This window comes from Lissotriton vulgaris, chromosome 9 (genome assembly GCF_964263255.1).
Source record: "Lissotriton vulgaris chromosome 9, aLisVul1.2, whole genome shotgun sequence".
Classification (NCBI taxonomy): domain Eukaryota; kingdom Metazoa; phylum Chordata; class Amphibia; order Caudata; family Salamandridae; genus Lissotriton; species Lissotriton vulgaris.
Genome location: NC_141697.1, coordinates 188962257 through 188981890, shown reverse-complemented (window position 1 = coordinate 188981890; position 19634 = coordinate 188962257). Strand labels below are relative to the sequence as shown.

Below are 19634 nucleotides of genomic sequence, written 5' to 3'. Positions count from 1 at the left end.
ACGTCCTTGTCATTGTCTGTCTGTTTTCAAAGTGGGTGGAAGCTTACCCTGCCCGCAGAAACGATAGCATCACTGTAGCCAAATTGTTACTGAGGGAATTGATACCTAGGTACGGTTTTCCAGTCACAATTGAATCAGACAGAGGTGGGCATTTCCATAGCGAAATAATAAGACAAATCTGTGAAGCATTCAAAATTACGCACAAACTACACTGTGCATATCGCCCAGAGGCTTCTGGAGTGGTAGAACAACTGAATGGCACAATCAAATCAAGATTGGGAAACATGTGTGAAGCTACTCATATGGAATGGCCTGATGCTTTGCCCCTTGTCTTGATGGGACTTAGAAGTATTCCAGACCGGAAGACAGGCTTGAGTCCCCATGAGATACTGATGGGAAGAGCAATGCGGCAAGCATGGGTGCCAGGACACAAACTGATAAACATATCTGATGATTTGGTGCTAGAGTACTGCAAGCAACTGGGTGACCAAGTGCGTTCTATCTCTCACCAGATTGGGGAAGACGCCGTCGCCAGGCCAACAACTCCAGAACATGACTTGAACCCAGGTGATTGGGTCGTAATAAAGAAACATACTCGGAAGAGTTGCCTCGCACCAAAGTGGGGAAAACCAAGACATGTAATCCTGGTTACCACAACAGCTGTGAAGTGTGCTGGTGTGCCACGGTGGATCCATGCCAGCCATACGAAGAAAGTGACTGAATCTGAAGAAACTGAGGCTGAAGGTTGTGCAGCTGAGGGGTCTCCTGAAATTGGTCCTGAAGTAGCTGAAGAAGAACAACGGAGCTCCAGTCAAGATGATTGGGTCCCAGTAATCGACCTGACTCTCGATCCAATAAGAACGAGAAGACAAACCTACTTAGATAGAGAGTGGGATAGTGAGGACTAGACAGGAATAGAAGAAGATGATCAGATTATCGAAATCCAAATCAAATCTGATGTTGAGGAAATCCAGATAGGGAAATAACAGATTATCAACACTCCTCCAAGAACTCCTGAGCCTGAAAAGGGACAGATAGAAATTAGGGCGGAAGTTCAAGCGGAAGAAGATCAACAGTTCGAAGTGCTTGAACAGGATCAGATAGAACTAGACAAAGGTGTTCAGGAAAAAGAAATTGAAACAAAACAAAACAAAGCAAAAACCAGCATACACCTGAACAAGGCCAGTTTAGTAACCAGGCAGAAGAAACTGAAATAAGTCCTGGAACTAGTCAGACAGGAAGGGAAGAGGACACTGAAGCAGATGTGCCACAACTGAGTGAAAATAAAAGAGCCTTTGAAGAGGGCCAAAGCACAGTGCCAGTTAAAAGATTAAGAAAAGGAGACAAAGTACTTAGATTTGTCAAAAGACTGAGACTAAGACTAAAGACTATTGACGAAGAACTTGAGCAGGAAAATCAAGACTGCAGAAAAAATGATCAGTCTGTGATAAAACCTAAGAGAAGAAGTGCCCGAATAAAAAGACTGAGGGTGTGAGAGTAGCTGAGGGTATGACCTACCATCACTTGCCACTAACATATGGAATTTCCTGTAGTATTTTAGCTAGTTTCTATAAGAGAGGACCTTTACAGTATTATTACTCTAATTCAGATGTGATATTTTCTGAACTTCCTATACGAGGAAATCTGAATCCTGTACATACTAAGAGTGATGTAACACGTTATATGGGAGAATACTTTCTAACTATATGTACAATAGATTTAGGTGAAGCACATAGAAATAACTTTACATATTCATTACACGAACAAGAGAAAATGTTTCTAAATATGGCAGAGAAAAAAAGAGAGAGTTTCCAAAGAAAAGCGAATGATAAAAAGCAGAAAACTCCTAAATGGGCTGAAAATATAGAGAGTACCCCAAATGGTGGAGCTAATGCTGCTTTGTTGCTGGATTTCGAAAAGAAGGGGAAACTTTATCTTCACAGAGAAAAGACTAGTTATTATAATAACATATTCATTGGTTCCAGTGAACGCGAACACAATTACAAGGTAATTGGAGGTTGGGGTTTCAAAAATGGGTCAGAACCTGTGTTTCCTGGAATTTATTATGTATGTGGAAACAAGGCTTATTTCAAATTGCCAGATCACTGGTATGGAAGCTGTTATTTTGGAATTGTCTTCCCAAAAATATACCATGTGAATGAAGTCTCTGGAAGCAATGAAAACACTAATGGATTAATGCGTAGTAAAATAGAAAGTGTAGGAGAAATAATAGGTGATATATTTAGTGCATTGATACCAACAGTGGGAGTGGCTCTGAATACACACAGAATCTGCAAATTGTCAACAGTAGTAGATCGGTTATCAACTGACACTGCTGGGGGTTTCCTGATGGTCAATACCGAATTGGTTGCGATCAGATCTATGGTTTTACAATATCGACTTGCTCTTGACACCTTATTGGCAAAAGAGGGCGGAGTCTGTAGAATGTAGAAAGCGCAACATTGTTGCACTTATATTCCAGACAAAAGTGTTGAAATTAAGAAATATGTGAGAAACATAACTAATTTGGAAAAAGAGCTCAAACCACTGGAGGTTGATAGTGCCTGGAAGAGACTAACTGATGGTCTCTCCTCTGTAGGTAGTTGGTTTTCTAACCTAGGTAAAAGTCTTGTGAGTAAAATACTGATGCCAATAGCGGGAATAGGTTTACTAGTGTTTATTATAATAATTTGCTGCAAGTGTCGAAAACACAAAAAGAAATATACGGTCAATAGGAGAGGAATGAAACGGAATGTTGAAGAACTCGAACTAGAAGAAATGAATAATCAGATTTATAAAAGAGTAAAACATTCTCATCCCAATAAAGGGGAGGAAAAAAAGATAAATAGAAAGTTTGAAGAAACTGAAATGGGTGAAATGTGAAAAGTTGGCATCTGGTTCCATTAATAGTGATGATAGTAAATATCATCAAAGAGGGGATTGATGGAGCAAGGATTCGCACGTTAAAGTGACTTGCTTGTATCATGAACCTCAAATGAGGTTAATAAAATAATCAACATGTTTGTGTTACTAATTTTACACATTTTACATTACACGGGGTGTCCGAGGGATGCTTGCCTATGTGTCTATTAACCGTAATACGCTTGCATATTAAATGGCCGCTGCTACGTGGGAATTTAGACTGTGCATGCGTCGGTCATACCCATGTGACGTGAAGTACTCGCAGTTCTGGTGGGAAAGTGTTTGCTCATGCACAATACAGCTAAAATGGCTGCTTTGTGTACTCACATGCTTTAAGCTTGCATTGCCGCTTTCGCAAAGCTGTCTGTTCTGCATAACCAATAATGCTATAGTTATTATGAAATAATGGGTGTAGTATAGCAATTCATGGTATACAGTGAAATAATTTTTTCTATGTTTTAAAACTGTTTCTTTTCCATTTCATGTACACTCTGAAAACTTGGCCCGGTGAATTATGCTGTGCCCCATTTTGAACTATACTGCGTCTGCGCGAGATCCGCGAGTCTCCAGAGCAGCTGACCTTTGAAAAGTTGCCAAGGAGCAAATTGACTGTGAAGACGCTCCAGAGAACCTAAACTCACGAACTCTAAAGGAATACAATGTATTTGTAAATTGAACATTTATTGTTATACAAAATGAAGACATCATGAGAACCCAAATTCAATGGGCGGGAACGAAGATTGAATATTAAGCCGAAGAAAGTCTAAAATTTAGGTGGTGTGATGACTTAACCTCCTCCTTTGTCCAATCAAAATTGGGGATCCTTACACTTGCAACATTGGGGGGTGGTACACTGACCCGAAAAACAGTATAACTAGCGTAGGTTTAGCTAGAGAAATTGTCCGACTTGTCCGAATAGCTGACCTGTCACTGACTCAACGCACTCTATAGGTGACTGAACTCAGAGAGCTGCGAAGCACTCTGTTGGGAGGTTCGAGAAACCCATTCAGGGTTTTTTTTGCAGACTTGAAAGTGCTGGCGAAGCACTTTGCTGGGAGGTTCGAGAACCCAATCGGGGTTATTGGCAGATTCCTTGCAGAGAGGGAGTAACGCAGGCGTTGCAACCGAAGCTGCGGGTGTTGGTCGTACCCTTTGGTATCCCTGCCCATTTCGGTGGCGGGAAGGATAGCCATCACCAAAATGGTGTTGCTCCCAGACTGTTGTACTTTTTTACAAACTTGCGAATAGTATTACCTGCCCACATATTCAAAGCGCTAGACGCATTGTTGATAGAAATAATCTGGGGCACGGGTAGGCGTAGAATTGGACTAGCAAAGCTTAAGTTAGACAATAGAAGCGGAGGAATGGGGTACCGGACTTCAAAACATACTGTTACGCCAGCCAGCTTCAGTGGATGGCATACTGGCTAGCAGGCAGGTATCTACATGAAAAAGGACTGTCACGGAGGGAGTGGGAGGGGGGTAAGTTACATTACTTACTGATGCCAACCATAAAGATACTAGAGAATACACCTCCACTACTTAAAGTGGCTCTACATTACAGGAGAAAGGCGCTACTATATACTAAACGACAAAGACCGTATGCCCCAAATATTCCTTTGCTGGGTGTCCAGCTGTCTATGGAGGTAGTCTCCCAATGACGTATCTCAGCCTGACTGGATACAGGAGTGGATACGATAGCTATGCTCTTTGTGGACGGTACACTGGTAGATAAGAATACACTGTTAAAAGATAGAGGAGTACCCAATACACTTTTTTTGACGCATACACAGATCCTGAGATTTATACGTAAGGGCTGGGCCCCGGTTGGACAAGAACCCCCAACGCACAAATTAGTGAACATGTTACACCTAATGGGAAACGGCAGTCATCTAACAAAGTGGCTGGCACATGGGATCAAATCACATAGGGCGGCATTCCTATGGTCTCTCAGGAAAAGGTGGGATGCAGAAATAGGGAGGGATCTTACAGATAAGGAATGGAAGGGTGCTATTGAATACCCTGGGAAGGTGGCACGTAATCCATACAACTAATGATATTACACCAGGCATATTTCTCTACCCACAAATCAAGTGTGATGTTCGCGGAAGTAGCTGATGAGTGCCCCCGGTGCCAAGAGCCGAATGCTGACCTACTACACATGTTATGGTCCTGCCCAAGAATTTTAAATTACTGGTCCACACTACACAACATATTAACAACCATATCGCCTGGGAGAATAATTAACACCTTAGAGTCCTGTTTGCTGGGACTAAGTCTTACTAGCAAAACTGGGCAACCCACAACCCGCTTTCTTAATCTAATACTAATAATTGCGAAAAGGACGATAACAATACGTTGGAAGGCGAGGAAGGCACCAGTGGTCCAGGATTGGTATATCGGATGCCGTTGGGGTACTGCAGAGGGTATAGAGCTCCAGAGTGAAGAAAGGTGTGGACTGAGGAAAAAACCTATTTCATTGGATAGGATGTGTTAATGGAAGAACTTAAAGCGACCGATATTCATGCAATCTGACGAGTATACTGATGAATTGTAAATATGGATACGTTGCTAGTACAGCAGCCCGTTCATTCAGGACGCAATGTTCTTATTGTTAAGGTAAAATCTATAGCTGGAGTTGAAAACTCACGAAGTAAAGTATAGACAGTGGTGTTAGCTGCAAATGTGTGAATTAACAATATGGCCGATGGGTGGGAGGGGGGATTAGTTATTTTAGTTGTTATGACATTCTTTTGCTTCATTAGGTAGGATATAATTAGGGTATGTTCACATGTCACGGTATAGAGATTATAAGATATAGTAAGGATGTCTGAAGAGACAAACTATGCAGAAATGTTTTTCCTTTTTTCCACATATATTAAAGTACATTCATGAAGATTGCTATCCCATTGGCCTATAACACACTCAAAGCCACTACATTAGTGGCTCTGTGACACCGTCATTGTAAAGATGTATTACGAATAACCAGTACATTTTGTTATGGAGACAGGCATAGGTTGTAATGGATGTGAACCAACCCTAATAAAATGTTTTTAAAAAAAACAGTAATGCACAACAAAAAGTTATACACCAACTTAGATGTGGAGGTTCATCCACCATACCTAGCTTTTATGTACGAAGATCTCTGACTGCAGGGGATTTCCACACATGTAGTAGGTATATGCATTATTAGAACAATGGAATGTTGGGGGGTCCACTGAAAACCATGGAGAACTCGGGGCTTCCAATGGCAGGTAGAATCCCGGAGCTTCAACATTCCCATGAAATCCTTCACAGCGGTTGCTGTGAACAAAGGCCTGATGGAGACAAGGGGATTTCAATCCCCTCAAACTCCGGGAGGCAGACCATTCTGCCCTCACGTGACGGAATGTTCGAATAGCCTTATAGCCCTCCGTAGCTGGGCTACTCCGGCATTAACGTTTCACTCCCTTTAACACTGGAGCGGGCATTTAATGTCCGGTATAGCCCGCTATGGCGAGCTATAAGGCTATAGCAGCAAATGTGGGGAGGAGGACTGGGTGGAAAATACTAATACTGCTAAACGGGAGGGATTAAGGCAGTAGTAAGGAGGGGTTCAAGGAGGGTTAAGGAGTAGTTTAGGGAGGGACATGAATGCACCCACAAAAAAGTAAGCCCATTGCTATTCACAAACTGCACCTATATATTTTCTAAAGCCAAAAATGATCCAAAACAGTAATAAATGTACACCAGCTCAAAGCTGGAGTAAATCCAGCATCACACATGGCCAACCACTGGTACCGCAACACCCTCCCACAAAAAATAATGGAGGCACTGACTTAATGTTAAATTAAATTAACTTATTTTAGCTTTAATACATAAAAAAAGTTATGTAAGGTTTATTTTTCATATGAATAAAACAGAATTAAGTTTATTATGAAATAGGTCTATACATTTTTTAATTTACAAATTAATGGACATCTAATTTCTAAATACTATTATTAAATTATTGAAATTATTTCTATGCCTGACTTCTAATAACTCTTACAACATAATAAATAATGATATCTTTTATACTGGATTGTTTATGTTTATATATTAAGAAAAACAATTTAATTTAATATGTTAAAAATAATTACATATTTAAATACAAGTTAATAATGTTGTAGTATTGTTATAATTTGTTCTACAATAAAACTTATGTGTGAAAAGTAACAAACAGTAACTTTACACTCGTAAAATAGGCTTAAACCTTTCTATTCAAGGGGAGGAGACACATTTGAGTAACTTTACACATGAAAATTATACCAGTGAAGGGTTCAGGAGAATTAAGTGATTTTAATGAGGCCATGGCAAGAAAAGAGGAAAGATTTAAACATAGTACAAGCATAACTTGAGGAGATACAACTTTTACACATGTAGCAAAAACCTCAGGAATACTTTCATGAGTTTTTTACCCATTTAAGAGGATTAGCTAACTTGTGTACCTTATGAGCTAGAGTATACGAGACGATCAGAGATCAGCTCATGCTTAAAACTAACTCTAAAATAATCCAAGATCAGTTGAGGTTAAATGGTCACCCTATGTTCGATCAAGTCAGTTACAACTACCAAGGCTATCCAACAATCTGTTTCTTGGTTTAAGGAGGTCAATGAGGATAAAATGGTGAAAATGATGAGTAGCGTAAAGAAACACATGATGAAGTATGAAGAGATCAAGGATACAAAATGGATAACAAATTTGCATATTACCACTTTGATACTGTTTTCCAGTTGGCATCTTTCCCTGCTGTAGAGAAGGAATGTAAAATCTGTAGGAAAAAGGATTATTTAGCCGAAGTACGTAGGTAGGGTAAAAATTATTTTAAGTTAGTCGTCGACCAAGGTGGAGCAGCCACAGAATCAGAAGACAAGTAAAATATATTGAAGCACATTATATTAGGAATCAAAAGTGTTAACAGCATTATTGAAGAAGAAGATACATGAACCCCATGTGCACTCTAGTGGCATTGGGTAAGAATTTAGATGTTATGACTGATTCAGTTTTCCCATATAGAACTATCACCAAAGACTTTTTTATCAGTGTAAAGAATGAGAGTGTTGTGAAAACTTACCGGAGGCTTCGGATCGGAATGGTGGGAGGTGGACGCTCTGGGTTCTGCCGGAGAGGAAGGATGTGGTCCAGTCAAGAACCTTCACTTGGATTCCGGCTTCTTGGAGGCGTGTCTTTAGAGTGCGATGGCAGACCATGTCGAAGGCGGCTGACAGATCCAGGAGGATGAGGGCTGATGCTTCGCCGTTGTCTACTTGGCGCCTGATGTCGTCTGTGGCGGTGATGAGGGCTATCTCAGTGCTGTGGTTTCGTCTGAATCCGGACTGGGATGGGTCCAAGATGTTGTTGTCTTCGAGGTGGCGGGCCAGTTGCATATTGACGATTTTCTCGATGACCTTTGCCGGGAACGGGAGCAGGGAGATGGGCCAGAGGTTCTTGAGGTCCTTGGGGTCCGCTTTGGGCTTCTTGAGGAGGGCGTTGATTTCGGAGTGCTTCCGGCTTTCCGGGAATGTCGCTGTTTCAAAGGAAATGTTGATGACCTTCCGTAGTTGGGGTGCGATGGCTCCGTCTGCTATCGTAAATATGTCCAACCTTTGCTGAAAAAAGGAGCCTTTAAGGAGTTTGTAGTGAATCGATCAAACATTTGTTGGAAGAGAGTGGCGACGACTTGCCCTTGAATCTATACAATTATTAATTGCTGGCGCACCCACATTAAAACCTTTCAGTGTAAATAAGCAGTGAGTGCTACATTACAGTGGACACCACTGCCTATGGTCTAGTTGTGGTTTCATCTCAAGGATCTGATACAGAGGAATGGAATGTTGTTGTCTTCGAGGTGGCGGGCCAGTTGCATATTGACGATTTTCTCGATGACCTTTGCCGGGAACGGGAGCAGGGAGATGGGCCAGAAGTTCTTGAGGTCCTTGGGGTCCGCTTTGGGCTTCTTGAGGAGGGCGTTAATTTCGGAGTGCTTCCGGCTTTCCGGGAATGTCGCTGTTTCCAAGGAGATGTTGATGACCTTCCGTAGTTGAGGTGCGATGGCTCCGTCTGCTATAGTAAATATGTCCAACCTTTGCTGAAAAAAGGAGCCTTTAAGGAGTTTGTAGTGAATCGATCAAACATTTGTTGGAAGAGAGTGGCAACGACTTGCCCTTGAATCTATACAATTATTAATTGCTGGCGCACCCACATTAAAACCTTTCAGTGTAATTAAGCAGTGAGTGCTACATTACAGTGGACACCACTGCCTATGGTCTAGTTGTGGTTTCATCTCAAGGATCTGATACAGAGGAATGGAATGTAGCTTATGCCTGAGCAGTTTGTCATCCACAAAGCGCTGCTATGTCTTCATTGAAAGGGAACTTATAGACTTTGTGCAGGCCATCAACCAATGTAAGCATTATGTGTGGGGCAGGAAGAAGAAAATCAGCCCAAATTGCTTGCCGAGTTCCAAGCTACAGAAATATTGCTTTCATGGTAAATATGTTCCAGGTAAAAACAATAAAACTGTTGAGTGATTCTCATTGATCTACGCCACCAACGGACTATGAACAACAAATTGAACATGAATTAAATGTGGTGGCTTCAACATATAACAAACTAGATCAATTTGTGTGGAAAATATCCGCAAAACAATGGGGAGAGGATGAGAATAAAAATGACACGTTTAAGCAGGTCCTAAAATATGTGAATGAATACTAGGGTATTACAAATCTGTTAGCATGAGGTTTTTCTACCATGTGGCAGATGTACTGACAGTATGAGGTGATTTGCTCATAAGAGATGACAGGTGTATACTACCTGCAAGTGTCAGAGGCGTCTTACTATTAAACGGGCACCAACAGCATGCAGGAATGGCCTCACTCATAACTCTGTTACAAGCCTTTTTCTGGCGGACCAGCATGGGAAGTAATGCTGACAAAGGGGTGAGATCTTGTGAAATATGTCCATCAAGTGACTAGAATGCTTCCACTGCCTGTATGCTCTTTGGATCCTATTGCATCTTCTAATCGTGCAAGTCAAAAACTGGCACTCAACACAGTAGGACCATTTTATCAACCCACAAAAAAATTACATTGGGTCTTATAGATTACTATTCTAAATAGTCTGAAGTAAAATTTGAGGATTAAGCCAGCACTAATGCAATGCTAGAAATCGTGCTGTCAAAGTTGAGTAGAGAAGATTTCCCAAATCTTATGTAACCGACAATGGAGTGCAGTTAATTTCCACATGCATGAAAGAACGTCTCGGAAAAGTACTGCATCAAAGGCATTACTAGGGACTTCTATGATGCCCCATGTAATTTCCAAGTCAAATGTTTCAATTATTATATTAATTGGGCATGCACGCAGGCTCAGAATGGTTTTACAAGTTGAGAGAGAGACTCTGGACAAAAGAAATAAGTCACCATGCTGTCACACAAGTTAGTCCATTTCTACTACTGAGAGGAAGACATCCTACATCCCAGTTTTTCCCCAACCTCACTGGATAGTCTGGATAGTTAAATCATCTCCTAGGCGAAAAAAACCATCATGGCGCATGTTAGAAGAATGACTGAGCAGTTGCCAGCAATGGAATTCTGTTGTGCATCTTTATCAGTTGTCTCCTTCTTTCATGTTGTAAGGGGGAGGCCTGTGTTTTATACTTCAGCTGCACACGCAAACTTTCCCCATTCTATAGAGACATTCCCTCCATTTAGTGTGTTTGAATCCAATATGGAAAGGCTCCACAGGATATGGCTGGAGGGGCCGGAGTAGAATCACATGGGTGCAGTTTTGGATAAGAGAGAATGCAAATGCCTCTTATGCCTGTTGCCTAACCTTAAAGGTATTTTTCCTTACCTGTGGGTCTGTTTACTTATTTCAAATGAATCTCACGAGGAGGGACAGGGGCTTAGGAGGTCCAGCATACAGGCCCCAACCAAGAATGCAAAACAAAGGAGTCTGTTGTTCCTATGGGGGGATGAAGGGAGAGAGGAGGAAAGAGTGTGTAGTCCAGGCGCTAGAGAGAGAGAGTATAATAGCACTGGGATCACTCCAATAAGGAGCAAGGGCCCTCACACACCCCGAAGGGTGTCATGATTCATCATTGAAGAAAAAGGAGTCTGGCCCTGGGACGAGGGGTAGCTGGACCAATTTATAGTGAACAAGAGAATAATTGCTAACCCCCACTCTAATTTCTTGTTTCTCGATTTAAGAACACACAAACAAAGAAAATATCTTTTGTCTGTAGGGGTTATTTTGTTTAAACACTTTTGAAATTTTTCAAAAATTTTTTTGTATGTTTTCATGAGTGAGAAAGATACTTATATACAACATTTATACATATATACAAAACTACTACATAACAAACATATATACAATTATGAACAATCTAACAAAATAACCCCTACAGACAAAAGATATTTTCTTTGTTTGTGTGTTCTTAAATCGAGAGACAAGAAATTAGAGTGGGGGTTAGCAATTCTTCTCTTGTTAATGATTCATCATTGGGCAGCTCCATGTCGGGCCGGTGCTGCAATGCCAAACGGCCCCAACGAGGGGGCTCTTAGCCGAAATTCTTTTCTGGTTGCTGTAGTGAAGCTAGTTTATGTGAGGGAGGTTGTGTGTCATGATTAGAAGTAGAATGAAGTGAATGTGATCTAAAAATAGCTACAAGAAGCTCCCAAGGTAATTTTATTCACTGGGTTCTTGTGCTATGTGCTAGAAAATCGACTAGTGGGTCGCGGACTGAAGGGGGAGAAATGATACCCGCTTCGGACTAGAGAATTGTGTATGGTGGGTGGATGGTCGACATAATTCATGCCCTATACTGTCCAACCGGATCTAGGCATTTCATCAGGCCCTAAGATACATCTACTACTTGTTGGGAACAGCTATTACTAGGTACTGCAAAAAAAGGTCACTTCCGCTGTAGTCTGGACTCCAAAGGTAATCCAAATGTGTTGAAAGTGAAACAGGAATAAACAGGAATACATCTGCCCCAACCGTGAATGGCCAGGATAGTCGCTGATCTAGCAATGGAGTGAACCTTCGGGTTATAGCATACCCGTAAATTGTCCAATCTCATTCAGGGTAAGGATGGGTATAGCCCGTACGCTGTAAAGACTTAATCATGCAAAGAATTGCCTCTGAATAGTCTTTACAAAGTTACTGCCACTTTACCTTGTCTAAAATGTAGCTCGTCTGACAATCTATGTCCCATTTTCTTTCTGTGCTGTGGAATCTCTCAGCAATTTTCGATACAGTCAAACCAGTCATCCTGTTGCAGCACCTCAAAGCCACTGGGATAACTGAAGTGTAAAGGGTTTTGGTTTGTTTCCTTTCTTTCTAGCAGGACTCACTATGCTTTGCCCCCTCCTGGTACTCCAATATCGCTTTCTTTCCTGTCAGGTGTCCCAAAGTTAAGCTCTGTCCCCAATCCTGTTTAATAAGTTATGTAATTTTTTTTATTAATTAGGCGTACTAATTACCCAGAGGGTCTCTTGGTGTTCAACTGCAATATAAAGAGGCAGTGTAGTACTTTATTTAAAACAAGATAGAACTATGGCAAATTAAAGAGATGTGTAAAGGGCTTTGTGAACTGTAAGTGGTTAGTGATCAGTTGAAGGTGACTTGGAAGATCTTTCCATACATAGAGAGTTTGTATAGAAAAGACTCTAACGCTGAGATGACGTCTGTGAAATCAATAAATACTTTCCTTACAGACAGCAGTGAACTTTATATAACATTTTTAAAATCATGGTTGTGAATGGGTGGTTTTGTAAAATAGTGAGGTATGGTAGTGACAAGGGTCACGAGTCAGCAGCCTAGGTGCTTGATTCTGAATGGCCGTAAGTCTGGTAAAGAGAGACTTCTTTGTACCCAGAGAATTGCAATAATCTAACTGGGCTCCCATAAGGACTTGTACACATATCTGCCTGCCTAAAACCTGGAGGAAGCAATGGAAATAGGATGCAGAGGGAGGAATGAGATGCATACAAGATGAGAACACAACTAGGACTTGCAGTCCATTTCCAATAGCATGCTAATTTCTACTCCCAGGCTTTTTACCTTGGATGCTATTGAGAGACATGGATCAAAATCGGAAGCCCAAAAGATTGTTTACTGAGAAAAAGATGATTTTCTCCAATAATCATTATTTTGGTCTTTTATATATTTAGTTTCAGCAAAAGGGCACTCATTTGATTTGGTACCATAAGGAACAAATGGCTTTTGGGGATTGGCACACTGATTCAAAACGGGGTATTATGAGCATATGTATATATTTTAATACCAAGAGTGTACAATACTGTCCACACGTTGCATGTAGTTATTAAAAAGATAGGGGCATAATATGGATTCCTTTCGGACAACATAGGTACATTTAGTGAACGATGAAGGAAACTGGGTGAGAGAAACTTTTTGATACCGGTTTTTTAGAAATAACATAAACCAGTCAAGAACTATCTCTAGTATGCCGATGGTGGAGAGTTGACTGATAAGTAACTGATGGTCGCCAGTTTCAAAAGACGCGGCAGATCTAGAAATTTAAAAGCATTCAAATGTTTTTTCTCAGCCTCCATACGGGAATCGCAAACAACAGATAGTAGTGGTAATTATGTGATGCAGTTAGACCAGAAGCCCATTTAAGACTCATCAATAATAATATTGCGTTCCAAACAAAAACAAAGTTGCTGAGCAACATTTGAGTTCAACGTTTTAGCAAAAGGAGGTATGACCGTAATGGGTCTCCAATTTGAGGGTGAAGAAAGACAAAGATCAGGTTTTTTCAAAAGATGAATAATGATAACTTTCTTAAAGTCATTAGGGATACTACCAGAAGTGAGAGAGAGAGAAAGAGAGAGGAGAATTATGGATATCAAGTAAGACGGAAGTCAGATTCTCCTTCAATCAAGAGAGAAATCTGGAAGGCAAGATGGCGTCCGCTGCGGACGCGCGAGCTGACCTCTCCTGCCGGACCCTGAGTGGAACTTCTCCATAGGGAGTGGAGAGAGTCAACAGGCAGGCAGGGAGCTTATGGCGAGCTCGCATCCTCAGGACTATGTGTCCTAAAGCCTCGTTAAAGGGAGGGGGAGGGTTGAGGGTTAGGGGTGGAAGGGACTCACTAGGGCAGGGGGTGGGGTATCACTGAGGTGGGGAAAAAGAGGTAAAAATTCCACAGCAGCAAGGAAACGCTTAAACGTTATGAAAAGTAACATTTTTAATTGTCCTCAAAGTGCAGATATATGTAGCTGGTGGCTTAAGTGTTTCTCCGGTGGGCTATCTTTTATATGGTTAGGATTGGGTGTTCCAGAAGGGTGTCTACATTACTACAATGGTACATAAAGGGGTAAAATCTGTTCACTGAATGTTTCTGGTCTTAATAATTGGGGAAAGCGGCAGAGGGTAGCTGCAGAATTACGATTTATTCAGCCAGATCTGGCCTGCATTCAGGAGACTCATATGCCCTGGTCCAAACAAAACATTTTAAAGGAGTTGGGGTTCTCATTAATTTCGGCCTCTCAGCAAACCTGAATGATACGTGGTGTTGCTATTTTAGCTAAGTCAAATGTATTCACCATTGGACGTATTTTAGCAGACAAGTGTGGCCGCTGAGTTATCACTGAATGTGGGCTAGGGAGGTGTAAGATTACGGTCTGCACCATTTATGGTTCTAATGTTGGCATGGCCGAAACCTTAGTGGAATTAAATATGGAATCGGCTTTATGGGAGCAACCTTTGGTAATCTGTGGAGACATTAATATTAATTTCGCTAATCAAGCGTTGCAGGAGGGCCCCCAGAAATATAAAGGGTGGAAACCACAGGTTTTTAAAGCACTTTACAACGTAATTAGTGACCATGGTTTAGTGGATGCATGGGGTAAGTTAAAGAACTCTGATCCAGGCTTCAAGTTTTATTCTTATCCCCACAAAAAGCTAATCAGATTGGATTACTTTTTTGTGCCCTCTTCCTTTTTAATAGATGCTTCTACACAACTTTATCCAAGGATTTCCTCCGATCATGCTCCTATTGTTTTAGAATTATGTTTACCCAGCCGGAAACCCTTATCTAATTATTTTTCTTTTGCTCTGAAGCATTGTTTAAATGATGAATTCAAAGAGTACATGAGTCGCTGGATGAATGATTTTTTTTATAAATAATAGTCTGCAGGCCCATATCACTACTATATGGGACACTTTCAAGGCCTGTTTTCGGGGAGAAGTGTTTAGTTTCGGACTGCATCAACAAAGGAAACATAATTGGAACTACTTCGCCACTATGAAGCCTTGAGAGAGGAGGAAGGTGCCCTAATTATAGGGATTGCGTTGCATTAGAATGATATTTCAGAATTAGAAAATACTGTGGATAAACATCGGGTAAATGTTTTGGGTTTTTTGAACTTGGAGAATGCTAGAAAGCATCTAATATTTACACAGGAAAGCCATGAATTTGGAGAGACTATTGGCAGACGCTTGGCACTGCGACTGCGTATGAAAGAATCTGCTCGATCTATTCAATCACTGAAGGATCAGAGTGGTCGGACGTATCAAGATCCACAACAGATACTTTCCATTTTCCAGCAATTTTACACTGCTCGATATATGCAGCAGGGAGGAATGGGGGGGGGGGAGAAAGTGTTTTCCTGCAGTAGGGTTTTAAGCATCTAGACCCCTTGGTGGCAGAGCAACTTGATACCCCTATTACGATGGCAGAATTGGAAAGTACCGTTAACAGTTTAGCCTCAGGAAAAGCGGCAGGTCCTGATAGGATTCTTGCAGAGGTTTACAAGCTTTTTTTTCACCAAATAAAGGATGAGATGCTGAATGTGTTCCGTGCAGCACAGCTGTGCCATCCGTCCAAATCTTGGGCAGAAGCCACCATTGTGGTCTTTTGCAAAAAGGGCAAAGAGCAGACCTGGTGGGATCAAATCGTCTGATTTTGTTACTTAATTGTGACAGTAGGATCTACTCTAAGATCTTGGTAAATCGCTATCTAAAGTTTCAGGTTTTTAAATTTCTCCAGATTCAGGACTTTTTATCATGGATAAAAGTTACTTCAGTACCCCATTCTCTTATAGAGATGGTCAGACAACAGGAGAAAATTGGGGCGTTATAGCAGCTATTACTGTTATACAGACCAGACGACATTGACAAACACAATGTTAAATGGTCTATGATTTTGGGAGAGCAAAATATTTCCATTGAGAAGGCCATAGTTAGCTCTAGGGAGGTATTAATGTCAGCTAATTTGAAAGTACAATTTTTTAAAACTATTTTTGATTTATATTATACCCCTGCACGAATATCCAAATGGGGCGCTGGGTTTGATGGAAATTGTTTCCGATGTGGGCGAGACAATGCAGATAGTCTGCATATTTTCTTTAGTTGCTGCAAATGATTTAGATTTATTTCTGAAATAGGGAAATTTATGTCTATAATTATGAATGCTCCACTGACAATAACTACCGCAATTATGTTACTAGGGATGTGGCCTGCTAACAGTCAATCGATTGTATTACATAAGCATCGACATTTGATTTTTGTATGACTGTCGCTCGTCTTTGTAGCGCCTCTGAATGACTTCAAAGAGAGCCCCAGCATTTGAGTTATGGCGGGCTAAAATGTATAATCTATTTAAGTTAGAATATAGTTTATTTGTAGTTAAAGGGGTTAAAAAACGTTAGACTAGCCTCAGCATCTGAGGGGCTCTTCGTGAACATTTTGAATCTTGAATCAGTTACATTCATGTGCTGTATTGTGTTTTTTCTTTTCCTGTTTGTAATATTTTTGCTGCTGTACTGCTAAATAAAAAAAATAACAAAAATAAAAACAATTGAGAGAGAAATCTGATAGGGAGTGGCTCATGCAGAGAACTAGCCCAGCAATCTTCTAAGAGCTGTAAAGACGAATTAAGGTTCAGTAAAGAAAACGCAGAGCATAAAGAATGGATAGCCTTAAAGCATGGAGTACAAACAGATCTGAAGTATCTTGACTAGAAATGAAGTTTTGATAGTTTCTATTTTTATATGAAATAGCTAGTCAATTAATTACAAAACATCTGTGGATCATTGTGTATTTTTAAGTGTTTTTTATCAAATACCTCAAGACACTGTGAGGCCCAATGCATTCCTTTAGCTTTGCCACACTAGCTTATGCAGACGACACACAACTTCTGTTCAAATTCATCAGTCCTCATCTAACTCGATTTTTCAATTGCCAGATTGATCCGGGTTCCTGGTCAGATGTGCATTTTTCTTAAATTGATTAATTAATGAAAAAACAGAGAAATCTAAAATGTTTGAGGACTGTGACACTTGGCCTTCTGACCTTTTGCCCCAGCATCTAGGCCCTCCTCCAATTTCAATAGAGATGGTCAAGAATCTTGAAGTGATTTTCAATTGCAGGGATCGAAAAATCCAAAAAATGGTACAGCAGGATTAGTACCTTAATAAATGTCCTCGACATAACTGCAACCTACTTCACCTCCGTCTCTGAAAGCGGAGCAAATGTGACAAAAGGCATCTTTATTGCTCATTAACTTTGTGAGCAATAAAAATGCCTTTAAATCTTGTTATCTTGTCACATTTGTTCCGTTTTAACAGACAGAGGACAAAAGTTGGTTTGTTTTCCTACTCCCCAGAAAGGGCGAGTAGGACCTGAAAACAGCTTGACCTTGTTAAATTTAGCTCGACTATGCGAGCGGCCGAGTGGAATTTTCGAGCCCTGAATTAGTATTATCTTTTGTACCTAAGATTCAAACTTCTAGAGCACTAAGTTTGCCAAACTAAAACTCCTCAGGAGAATTTGACTATTCATTCCTGCTGATAGGTCCGGGCAGGTAGCGGGGTGGGCAGGTGACAGGTCTTATTCCACTTAGATTACTGCAATTTACACTACCTTGGCCTCCCTATGCTAGGTATTTCCAGACTACAGAGGGCACAGAATACAGCCATGAGACTAGGTAGTGGTCTCAGTATATTTGACCATGCTTCACAGGCCAAGGACTCTCCGTGCTGAACTGCCTTCAAATAAAGAATTCATTTCAAAGTACTCTGTCCTACCAACAGAACATTGTATCAATCTGGCCATGGATTTTCGGCGCCTGCTGTCTTCCCTATAATTCTTCCTGTTTGTTGCATTCTGCCACTGCTGCACTGTTTTGCGTGCCTCATTTTAACCAGATGTGTTGTGGTTGTATGTTATTCAGCACCCTGAGACTCAAATCATGGAACAACTTTCCTGAGGCAATTTAGACAATTAATAATTTTTCAGCTTTTAGGTACTTGTACACTAGTGTGAAAAACCTTTGTCTATCGTTCTTTCATTCCTAGGACCAACATGCCTCAGTGGACATCTTGTTGTGTCAAGTTTTCCTCTACAACATCCTTCCAGAAAAAGTTCACTAGGTGACACTGAAGGTACTAAACAAAAGAACAACAGATAGTGCTGGTACAGTCTCTGCTATTCCTAAACTACTACAACTCTCAGAATCATTACGGATCCAGAGGCCTTGTGCATTCCTATGCAAAATATAGATTTTCAAATACAAAACAAATATTGTTTGTTCAGAAGAATAAGCTGATTCTAAAATTATAATTTAATATATTACAATAAATGCCAATATAAATATACAAGCTACACCTCACTGACGAAGGCCTAACAAAGTAGAAACCGGTTTGGGGTTGCTTATGTTACCTTCTGGAGAGAGCCTATGTCTGGAAGTTCAGGATGGACTGTTCCTGTGAGGAGTAGGGTCAGTACTGATTTGCATACGGCCTATGTCTGGCATAGTGGCATAGTAGCTTAAACGTAACGGGATGGAATGCTACCAACAGTGACTGCCAATGATTTAAACTATTTCCAGGCACTCCTCCCATCCCTTAGTGCATTTTATAGGTGCTACGCACACACACACACCCCATCAAGAAGTAGGAAAAATCATTTAATAAAGGTTTGTGTTTGAGCTTCCATCAAAACACTCAGAATAAGTCTATTTTTTGTAGTTGACTATAGAGGGTCCTTTGTTCTTCAAGTTTTCCTACTATTGAGAAAGTGTGTCTGCCTATGAGAGCCAGAAAGAAGGGTTGGGTAATTGGTTGTCTAAACTTAGTATAATTTACCTGCACACAAATCTCTATACTGAAAATATATCACTGATAAAACTACTTGTTGATTAACATACAAGCATCAGATCAGCGGTGCAATAACTGTTACCAGTTTCTTCATGAGACGTTTCACCACTTGTCATTGTTTAAAGCTTGCACTTCCACTCCTTTTATCTATTACCTACCGATATGAAACATTTCATGGCAATTTTTGCACTTAACTGAAAGATTCAATTTGAGTAAGTTCAGACAGGCACTGATAAAGCATACTTACCCAGTTCCAAGAGAGTGTCCCCAGATACAGACTGGGCCTATTTTCTTGCGAGCCTTAACCCATTCGTAGAGATGCATAGCATCGGTGGTAAGCCCCTCTTCACTTGGTTCACCAGTTGAATCACCATAACCTTGAAACAAATCAAATTTATATATCAGAAATCAGGCTTTAATTTTTTCAGTCACAACACAGAACTACTAGGAAACTTTATGTGCGTGTTATTTAACCATTTTTACAGTTCAGAAATTGGTTATGTTACTTATGTACTACTATTAACCATGTTTTGCCATTTAAATATGTGAGCTTATTTCCTGCAGTCAT

At 40.6% G+C, this 19634-nt stretch overlaps 1 protein-coding gene across 1 annotated transcript in view; it reads right to left on the bottom strand.

The window, feature by feature from the left end:
* Positions 1 to 19634, bottom strand: part of ABHD12B (abhydrolase domain containing 12B) — a 249505-nt gene that overhangs the window by 100643 nt on the left and 129228 nt on the right. Inside the window, exon 7 of the mRNA XM_086937311.1 lies at positions 19314 to 19443. Within this exon, the coding sequence (XP_086793437.1) occupies positions 19314 to 19443 (130 nt within the window). The remainder of the gene's footprint in view (positions 1 to 19313; positions 19444 to 19634) is intronic.